Source organism: Corylus avellana, chromosome ca2, assembly GCF_901000735.1.
Source record: "Corylus avellana chromosome ca2, CavTom2PMs-1.0".
In the NCBI taxonomy this organism is placed as follows: Eukaryota; Viridiplantae; Streptophyta; class Magnoliopsida; order Fagales; family Betulaceae; genus Corylus; species Corylus avellana.
In genome coordinates, this window is record NC_081542.1 from 30,135,413 (window position 1) to 30,145,939 (window position 10,527).

Below are 10,527 nucleotides of genomic sequence, written 5' to 3' on the forward strand. Positions count from 1 at the left end.
ATAATCAAACAAAAGGAAACTAAGGCAAGTGGCTAGTTATGAGTGCAGTTTTGGTAATTAGAGAGCATTAACTAACCTTTCTATCAAATATGGAATGACTAGGTTAAAAAGTAAATGACCTAAAACGTGGAAAAGAAGAGCCAAGACAAAGAAAATCACGAAATTGGAAAATATTCAATGAAAGATTGAAATTTTAAGAGAGAAATATGGAAAGTCATAAAGAGTGAGAAGCAATAATAGTAATTGGTTTATTCCAACTCTCTTTGTAAATGGTGTTGCCAATTAAACATGAGCGGGCTTTTAATTCACCTCTTTAGATTTCTCTAATCTGTTTTTTTTTTTCTTAGAAAATACTTGACTTATCTTCCTTAATGTTTTGGCACTTTTACAGTCATACTTTTGAAATTTAAAAGATTGCCGTGTTGACTTCTCATATTTTAAAATTTTACAATCTCACTCATATTGTTAGGGTTTATGCTTAAATAAGACGGTAAACATGTCAAATGACCATTTTGTCCCTATAAAACAAATAAAAATATAAAATTGCCCTTAATTGAAAAAAAGAAAAGAAAAAAGGCATATGACTGTGGATCAGCTGAACCATGGCATGACCTTGATAGCGGGTCAAGTTCGAGGATATTTTGAAGATTTTTACCTCCTTCGTTAGGATTTTAACGGGTGAGCAGTGGCAGAGCCATAGCAGTCTTTGTGCACCCCCAAAGATTTTTAATTTTTTTTCTCTTCAATGTGACTAGCGGCACCCCAAAAATAAAAAATAAATAAATAAAAAATAAAAGTAAATAAAAATAAAAATTCTTTTTTTCCTTTGGACACGGCACCCCCTAGCCCAGCCCCTCTCTCTCTCTTTTTTCCTTTTGATAGCCTCTCTTTTTCTATCTCTTTCTCTCTCTTTCACTTTCACTTTCTTATCTTCTTACCTGTCAACAATAATTACAAATTTAAGTGGTCTTATAATTTGGATATTTTGGTTATTAAATATTGAGAATATTGATTGTTAGAATTTAAACATTTAATTGGATAATTTGACACAATTCTAAGCTCAATTCAAATTAAAAAAAAAAAAAAATTCAGCGGCACCTACAATATAAAATGTCTGGCTCGGCCACTGCGGGTAAGTGACATTGCAAACGTTTAGAACTTGAAAACCCGACATTACATCTTTTTAAACTTTTAGACTATGATTGCAAAAGTACCGAAACATCAATAAGGTAAGTGAAACAAAGAGAGAGAAGGGAATAACATCAAATATCTTCGTACATGATGTTGTCAATTAAAGATGAGTGGATTTAACTCGCATTTGTTTTTTAATTTCTTTAATTCTTTTTATGGAATAACACTAAGAATTTTTTCTTCATTCCTGCTACTATTTGGATTTCAAGGGCTTTATTTAACAATGGGCTTAGGCGACCGTCTAACTAAACTAAAGCTTGAGCCAACTTTTATACCGGAAGAAATGTTAGATTCTCTGAACATGAAAGTACTCTCCAAACATGAGAGTACCCTTCTTACTTAGCGCGAAAGAAAGGACAAAAAAAAAAAAAAAAAAAAAAAAACCTTACATTAGTGGTTTGGCAATCGACCAATATTGAGAATGTGCTATGTTGTCTAAATATTGTCATGTCATTGTTGAATCGCATAATTGAAGAAAAGAAGGGGGTAAAAAGAAAAAGGAAAAGGTTTTGGAGGTCCTCCAAGATTGGGCCTTCACTTCCTTTTTCTAGTTTTCTTAGTTGCTAATAAAAGCTTAGTATGCCCCGTGCCCGCGCATTCACAGGCAAAAAGGAAGGTTAGTGCTTTTGCTTTAGGAAAAGTTGTACAAGGTTGAAGCCTTTGCTCCTAAGTTTCCCCATATACAATAAAGAACACTTCACTCAATGTGTTAAATATTCTTAAGCCTCTTCAACCACCCGTCATTTTAAAAAAACTTCGCAATTTGACAAGTGTGACACTTGCATCAAACTACTATTTTGTGTCAAAAAGACCAATGCAATCAAATTAACTGTTAGAATGGATGAAAAAAAAATCAAATTTGATCAAAATCTTCTAAAATACCCTCACTTTGATTATTGAAAAATCAAATTTGCCCTTTATAATTATTAAACATAAAAAATAAAAATAAAAAAATAATTTGATACATTAAATTGAGAGCTTTTAAACTTTAGGGGTGATTGCAAGGACGGTGAAAATTCAAGGGACTAAACAAAGTTTCTCTAAAAAGAAAAGTACAAAACATTGTAATGATGTAAGCTTGCAAGTTTTGTTTTGTTTTTTTTTTTTTTTTTTGGTTCTATTCAAATAAGAGGAAGCAGGTTATAAGGGATTAAACAACCACAAAAGGGTGGGCACCCCAATAATAAAACCCAAACGAAAAACACAGTACATAAATAAAAATAAACAGTAGGTAAGTGTTTCATTCATGATCTCAAAAGAACTGTAAACAAACCGAGCATTTTTAAAGACCGCACAAGACGATGACAAATGACAAAAAAAATTCAGTTAAGAGTCCCAAGCGGTAAAGGCAACAACAACATTATTGCATTGCTTGATTGGTATGACAGAAAACAAAATCATTTAAATGTTGGGCTTCCTCAGGAGGACCCCAACTAATATAGCCATTGTTTTTTTCCCCCCTAGATCCCTTTTGAACTCTTACTTTATGGTAAAGCATCATTGAACAAAAATTTGAAACAGAGAATCATTAGAATGAGGGCAAATTAGTCTTCCACAATGCTGTCGCTCATTCCCATCAAAAAAACTTTTATTGGTGGGTCGAATGCTTCAAGCTTGTTTGTTAAATGGCACCAAAAGTAATGGGGAAGGAGAAAAAGACACAATGCTAGCGATGAAGGTGAACATGATTGATAGATAAACAATTGGACAAAGTGCTGTCAAAGATTCTTAAATTAAATCTTGGTCTAACTAATAAAGAAATGTAAAAATAAATAAATAAAGCAACACAATTACTTACATCTCCAGTCAACAGTAGAAATGGGACTCTTGCTTGGACCACCACCTTTAATTCTTTAAAGTCCCAAATTCTCATTGCTTTATTCTCTTTCCATTTGAAATTGTATTTTGTAAATTAAAAGTGTGATTTAAATAAAATTGTAAAAAAATGTATAGTTTAAAAAGGCTTATTTAGAAAATTGTAGTTTAAAACGTTAAAAAAATTGCGTTTTCTATAGGGTTGGCGATTTTTAACATAATCCGCAAACTCAACACGAACCCAATATATAGTAAGTTAAAATTGAGATACATCTAACTGCTAATCGCACTAACCGCTTTTGAAGATGGTTAGCAAAAACTGCTAACCGCACATATATATAAAACAATGTCGTTGTTGTGTTTAAAATTTTAAATATAGATAAAAATGTATACAAATCTAAAACCAATGCCGTATGTAATATGATATTATTGTATTATCATAGAAATGACATCGTTTTAATTTTTTTTTTTAAAAAAAAAAAACAATTAATAAAATTTTTGCAGTTAGCGATTATTAAAGTTACTAACTACTAACCACCGATTAACAGCCTAGGCGGTTACGGTTAGTGGTTTTAGTCAATAACCGCTAACCGTCACTGCTTTTTCACCACTAGATTAATTAAATGATTCAAGTTATAGTTTATCCATACAGTCTTATACTTAGGACTCGACATGACCAAAATCTGACACGTGACATTACGGTTGACAATTTTACTACCAAACTCAACACAAACTTGACACGAAATTGGTAGATTATGGTTAAGGAGTCTAACCTATTTAATTAAATGGATCAGATTAAAGTTGACTTATATAGTCTTATACTTATATCTCGACACGATCTAAACCCGACAAAAATAGAAATTGACACCCCTAATTTTCTAATCACAGGCAAAGAAATGCACTTTAAAAGGCTAAACAACGACTTTACCAAATTGTTGCATTTTTAAAAAATCGTTATTTTTGAAATTACAAATCCAACCCCAATTCCATCTCTCCATCAAAACTTATCTAAAAACCAAAAATGACAACCATATAAGTTTCCATTATGAAATGGCCATCCTATCATCTTTCATTGACTTGCATGTGATCTATGTTGAAGTCCCTCTCAATTCTCATCATGCCAATCCAACCCATTTTAATTTGAGGTCCCATTTCTAAATAATGATGGTGATTGAAAATTCATAGAATTAGTCAAATGGTTAAACAAACAAAAAATCGAGACAGATTTTACTGTTTTCATGATTAAAAAAAAAAAAAAAAACCTAGTCAACCTCCATCAAATGGATTTTACCAAGAAGTCTTATTATTTTTTATTAGGGGTAGGATATGAAGTCATAATGGCAATTCCCTGTAAATTAAGCGTGTTTTGGGGTTGATTATCTACTTCCTCTCTCCCGCTCACCAAATCCCCCCCACCCCAACCTTTTTTCTTCTTCAAAACCCTAAAAACCTAAACTGGACGACAGACTGGCTTTCGTTCCAGAAGTCTTTTCACAATTCAACGGCCTTGTTGGGATTTTCAAAGGCTTTCTGACCTTTAATTGTCGAGGAAAAACTTTCTCCTAGAAAACCCAATTTTACTGTTTGCTGGGTTTCATCTTCTTCACCAGTAAGTCTTCATGTTGCCAAATATTCTCTTTCTGTTCTTTTTTGTTTGTCTGGTAAAGGTTTGAGCTAAATTTTCAGTTCATTTTGGTGTTTGAGCTTCTGGGTGTGTTTGGTTACTGAGAAAATATGGGAAACCAGTAGTAGTAAAGAATACAGACTTTTGAACTCAACTGGGCCGTAAAGCAACCACTTGGGTTGTCTAACCAAGGTAGAAATGGAGACAATCGAATACACAAGATTAAGGATTTTGTATTTGTTTTAGTTTCTTGAAATTTCTCAGTAACCAAAAGACCCTTTTGTGATTTGGCTCACATTTACAAGAAATTTAGTCACTCAGTGTAGTGTACTATTTAACAAAATGTGATTTATTACTATGATAGGTCTCATAGGACTCAACATCCACCTCATCATCATGGGTTAAGACATGGGTGGTAGTTCTTAGCTTCAATTGTTAACTTTATCTTTTAATGTCAATATTTGTTAACATGGGGTAGTGGGTAGTTTACTTAGATTGTGGGTAGTTATCTTTAGTTAAGTGGGTAGTTTAGTTTGGTTGTGGGTAGTTATCTTTAGTAAAAGTAGTAACCATTGTTGTATTAAGTTTATATATATTTGTGTCATTAAAATAGGAAGAGTAGAGAAGAAAGTGTTTGTATTGTGGTCTTCCTCCAGCCCTAAGTGGAGATTTGTATTGTGGTTACCCCAGCCCTAAGTGGAGATTATCAATTTATCTTATTGACTCTGACTGGGACCTATCATACTATTTCTGAATCTGTTTATTATAATCGGGTCCTTATTGTGTGTTAAATGTTGGCAGTTTTGCAAGTCTGGTATGGAATATCATATTTGACGGGGCTGTTAATAATATTTTTGATATGTTATGGAGAGTTTAAGGGTTATGGATGCTGGCATTGCTCCATGCAGTGATGGATCGATGCAGCTTGTTGATAATCTTCTAGAAAATGAAAATATGGGTGATGAGCTCCTTGAGGATTTAGACTCTTATTTAGAAGATATTAATGATCGGTTGACCATTTCGAGGATGGTGAGTGACTCTGTCATAAGGGGCATGGTTAATGCAGTTAAAGAAGATGCGGATGAGAAAATTGCTCAGAAAGAATTGGAGGTGGCTGGATTGAAGGATATGCTACATCTTTACCATATGGATGCGGATAAAAATGAATTCTTAGGATCTTCTTCATCATGCCATGAGTCAAAAATCACAAGTCACTGCAGGATGTATTGTAACTTTTCAGATGTGTTTGTAGAGAATGATAACATGAGAAAATCTTTGGGCAGCCTCAGAAATGCTGCTAAAGATCAGTTCAAGATGCTCAAGAAAGAAATTGACCGCTTAAGAGGGGTTAGTTCGATCAGGAAGATTAGTTCAGGTTCTGAGCTGCTGGGATTGGGTGGTATTCTTCAAGATAAGGTGTCTGAAAGATGGACTGATGTGGATATAATGCTTGAAAATCTAAAAGCTACAACAGACACTGTCTATAAATGGATGGAAGATACGCTCCAGTTATCAAAGGCGTCACACTGTCGATGGCAGCTAGAGCAAGAGTTTCAGGCTGATATTGAAGGTATGGTAATTAAGAATTGCATCCGGAGTCTCAAAGAAGAGTTTGAAGAAAGACTTTGGGATCAAAATGCTCGATTTTGTGGTAATGAAAGTGTGAATTGGCATGAAAAGATTGAAGAGATTTCAAGTTTGCGGCAGGAATTGGATGCCATTTCTAAGTCACTGTCTGTTTATGAATTTGGGCAGCTAACTTCTCTTGGGTCCTTAGAGATTGGTGATGATTGGAGTAATGATAAAAGGGCTGATCATTTCCACCGCAAAGTTTTGAGCAAGCAGGTTTCATCATCTTTGGTTTGGGAAGAAAATGGCAAACATGAAGATGCAAATGGTAATATCTCAGAAAATTCAGATCCTGCCTATCTAATGCACATGGAGAGAGATCAATTGATTACTCAGATGACCACAATGAGGAGAAATCATGAGCAGAAAGTGCAAGAGATGACTGAACTAAACTTTAGCCTCAAGCGAGAATTATTGAAGCTGCGGGAAAAGGGATCTTCTTTGCCATTGAAGAAGGATAAGGAGTTTGACATGTTAAAGAAAAAAATTCCCCATTTCATTTCAAAGTTGGACGACTTTCTTGTGGAAAATCAGAAACTACCTGCATTCAACGAAAATGCTGAAAATCTTGGCAGTTTGAAGGAAAGAATGGAGTCCCTTCTTTCAGAAAATCGCCAGCTTAAAGATTCACTTTCAGATAAGAAAAAGGAAGTCAACCGCCTCTCGTCACATGTTTCTGATGCTGAATATAAAATGTCACAACAACATCTAATTGAGGCAAATTTATTAGATGGACATATTAAAGATTCGATTAGTGAAGAAGTATATAAATGTGTTCTTAGGGAGTTATTGTGCCAAATTAAATGCAGCACTGAAGAGTCGGACTTGCAGTGTAATATGATGCAAGAAATTTTTAAACTTGTCTTCAAAGAAGCTGTTCATATTTCTGAACCTGCAGGCAAGAATGAAATTGAAGATTCAGATATGGAGTCAATTATCATGCAAGCGCTGGGTGGGATAATATTCAGAGAAGTCTTGAAGGATGCTGAAGAGAAATTCAGTAACTTGAACATGAAATACATTACCGAAAACAAACTACGAGTTTCTCTTGAAGCGGAGGCACTAAAAAAAGAAGAAGAATCAAGATTGGTGGTTCTGGAAATGGAAAGATTAAAGCAAGAAAAGGAGCAATTTGAGTTAGCTTTCAAAGAGCAGTGGATCTTGTTTTCTAAGAGAAGTAAGGAGTCAAACGTCAAGTTAAATCAGAAGCTTGATGCTGTTACCCAAGAGAAGCAGAAGGCTTTATCATTGTTCAAAGTTAAAGAGAGGGAGCATCAAAAGCAAATGGAAGCAATAGCCAATCTTGTCCAGGGATTTTTGAAATCAGTTGCTGGTTTTGAAAATAGAGCAACGGAAAATATATCAAATACCAGTCTGAGGTACTTGTCATTGTTAACTTTTTATTTATAGACTGTATTAGAGCTACTTGTGACTGCTGTGCATATGTTTTTTTGGAATTAGGCATGATTATCAAGATTGTGGATAGCTGGTTAAATTGATAGGATACTCGTGTTATAACATTGAAAAACACGTCATGCACTTATGATTTGTTAAATATTAGTTCTTTAGATGCTGGGAAGAGTAGATCTAACGAGCTTATGTACACAGCCCATCTTCTTCACTTAGATAACTGACTTTCATTAACATATAAACTGAGCTTGAAGTTACAACTCCCTCCCCATTTTCGGGAAGATTGCGATTCTACCATTCGAACATTCCAGCGGTTCAATAACATTACATGTTGTTAGTGGTTTGATTTCATTTCTTTTCTTTTCTTTCGTTCTTTTTAAATTGATAGGATACTCGTGTTATAACATTGAAAAACACGTCATGCACTGTTCTTTAGATGCTGGGAAGAGTAGATCTAACGAGCTTATGTACACAGCCCATCTTCTTCACTTAGATAACTGACTTTCATTAACATATAAACTGAGCTTGAAGTTACAACTCCCTCCCCATTTTGGGAAGATTGATTCATTCGAACACCTCCCTGGGTTCAATAACATTACATGTTGTTAGTGGTTTGATTTCATTTCTTTTCTTTTCCTTCGTTCTTTGTTTTGTTCATTTGCAAGATTTCAGATGAAATTTAGATTGGGTTTATTAACTTGAAAGCCATTTTATGCAACATGCCCTTGTATTCAGGCTGGAAAGATTGATTTCTGAATCGCGTTTGCTTATCCCTAATGCTAATGTGCTCCGAAGAACGGGATTGTTGTATAAGCAGAGGCTTGAAAGGAGATGTTCTGACCTTGAAAAGGCTGAAGCTGAGGTAAGTATCAGAAAGTTTACAGTAGGTTTAGGTGATGCATATTGCTTTATTTCATCAAGCTGTATTTCAAATTGATGTTAAGTTCTTATAATCTATTCCATTCAAGGGATAACATTTACGTGTAAATTGAATTGAATATAACACATGCTTTCTACTTCTAGAAAAAAACTGGTCTGAAGATGTATTAGTCCGTAGATAACAATATCACATACATGAATGCATGTTGTTTTCCACTACATAGAGGACCCTGATATAAGGTGGTTCTACAATGCTACATTGATTTAGTCAATCAGTGTCTTATGACCACGTATAATCACTCAGCCATTGGGGTATGATTTTTAGTGGGGGATCAACAAGAAGAATTTATATGAGTGGTTAGGATCTGCCTCCGAGCATCATAGTATACGATTTTGAAGAAAATACTTAAGCTATCTCTTACAGATGATGATATGTTGGTCTGTTATCTCTCCAGTACTAGAAAGTATCTATTTTTTTCCATTTAGTTGGAAAAGAATTAGAGAGAAAAATGAAAAACAAAATAGTGTACCTCAGGCAATTCACTAGAGAAATCTGTAAAGTGGGAATTGAAATAATTCTATCAAATCTCATTACAGATATTCATTTATAGTTTGTACCCTAGTTATGAAAAATAAGTTAAAATCAGAAAATCTTGCTGAGAATCATTAATTACATCTTAAGTTTTCATAGATAGATTAAAAAATTGGCGTTTTTAAAAATAAAAAATAAAAATCTGTTGTAATACCATTGGATTCTTTTTTGGCTTCCAGGTTGATCTTTTGGGTGATGAGGTCGGTACTCTTTTAAGCCTTCTTGAGAAAATATACATTGCACTTGATCATTATTCGCCAATATTGCAGCATTATCCTGGGGTAAGTTTTTTTTTCTCTTATTATTATTTTTAACTTCCCGTTGGTTACATTACTTTATATTTTTAGCAGTCTTTGGCCTTGATATTGTGTGGAAGCAATCAACTTTCTGACACCTATTATTAGTGTTTCTTATCAATCAATTATGAAATCCTTTTTCATGTTCTTGTTCCAGCATTGCTTAAATCTTCTCTAATCACTTTTTCTTTCCGTTCCAAACACTTGCAAACCACTTGCAACAGAATCACTCTTTTACTTGGATGTGATCTCCTGGAACTAAGAGGAAAACCAGAATCCTCCTAAATTACCTGCTTCTTGAGTTTATAATAGAAATAGAACTTGCAGGAGGATCAGACTTTTAATTCCAGGACTTAACTTTGTTCATCTAGCCAATTGTAGTGATTTAAGCTTTTTACTACTGCTTCCTGCTGTCCTAATTTAAGCTGCAACAACAGAAGTCTTTATCTATGTTGAAGAGTTATGAGTTATTGTGTTGTCATAAAACTGGAAATTGCAAGCATATACAAAAAATCTTGAAGCAGGCTAAAAACTTCAGTTTTAAAAGTTCTGAAAAAAAAAAAAAAAAAGAAATCACATTATTTCTTACAAGTAACTTTTTGGCCTCAAGTAGAGGGAGAACAGGAGATTCAAACTAACAACCTTCATTTTATGAGACATGGTCCTCAACCAATTGAGCTACCTCTTGAGTCAGTACATGCAAGAACTTCAGAAGTCGCAATTTTCTAATGCCAAACCTAGTTTTTCTAATGGAAAAGAGCAGTTTTTTGTTCAATCACCAATTATCAAAGCTTAAACTGATAGGAAATTGTAGATTTAATTAAAAAATTAATATTCAAACACTCCTCCTCATGTGTGGGCTCAAACTCCTCTTCAACAACCGACTTTAAAGTTAATTTGATTTTTCATTGTGTAAAGTGTCAATTAAGACAAGACTTGCTTGAATGCAAGATCATAGTCAGACGGGTTTTTCCCCCTTAACAATCTTCATCAATGTATGTTCGAAGCAGTTGTTTAACGTAAAGAATGCTTCTGGCATGGAGTTGAATGGCACAGGTATTTCTGGTTGAAAGAAAGATATCAATGGAAAA

At 34.0% G+C, this 10,527-nt stretch overlaps 1 protein-coding gene across 2 annotated transcripts; it reads left to right on the forward strand.

The window, feature by feature from the left end:
- The first annotated feature begins 4,443 nt into the window (after positions 1-4,443).
- On the forward strand, positions 4,444-10,506 carry LOC132172544 (WPP domain-associated protein-like). Of its 2 annotated transcripts, XM_059584059.1 has the most exons (5): positions 4,444-4,615; positions 5,432-7,638; positions 8,405-8,531; positions 9,320-9,421; positions 9,661-10,506. In XM_059584059.1, the coding sequence occupies exons 2-5, from the start codon at positions 5,495-5,497 to the stop codon at positions 9,682-9,684; spliced, it is 2,397 nt and encodes a 798-aa protein (XP_059440042.1). In that variant the 5' UTR covers positions 4,444-4,615; positions 5,432-5,494; the 3' UTR covers positions 9,685-10,506. The 2 variants fall into 2 exon arrangements, with proteins under 2 accessions (XP_059440042.1, XP_059440041.1); XM_059584058.1 differs by having other exon boundaries at positions 9,320-10,506.
- Positions 10,507-10,527: the final 21 nt, after the last annotated feature.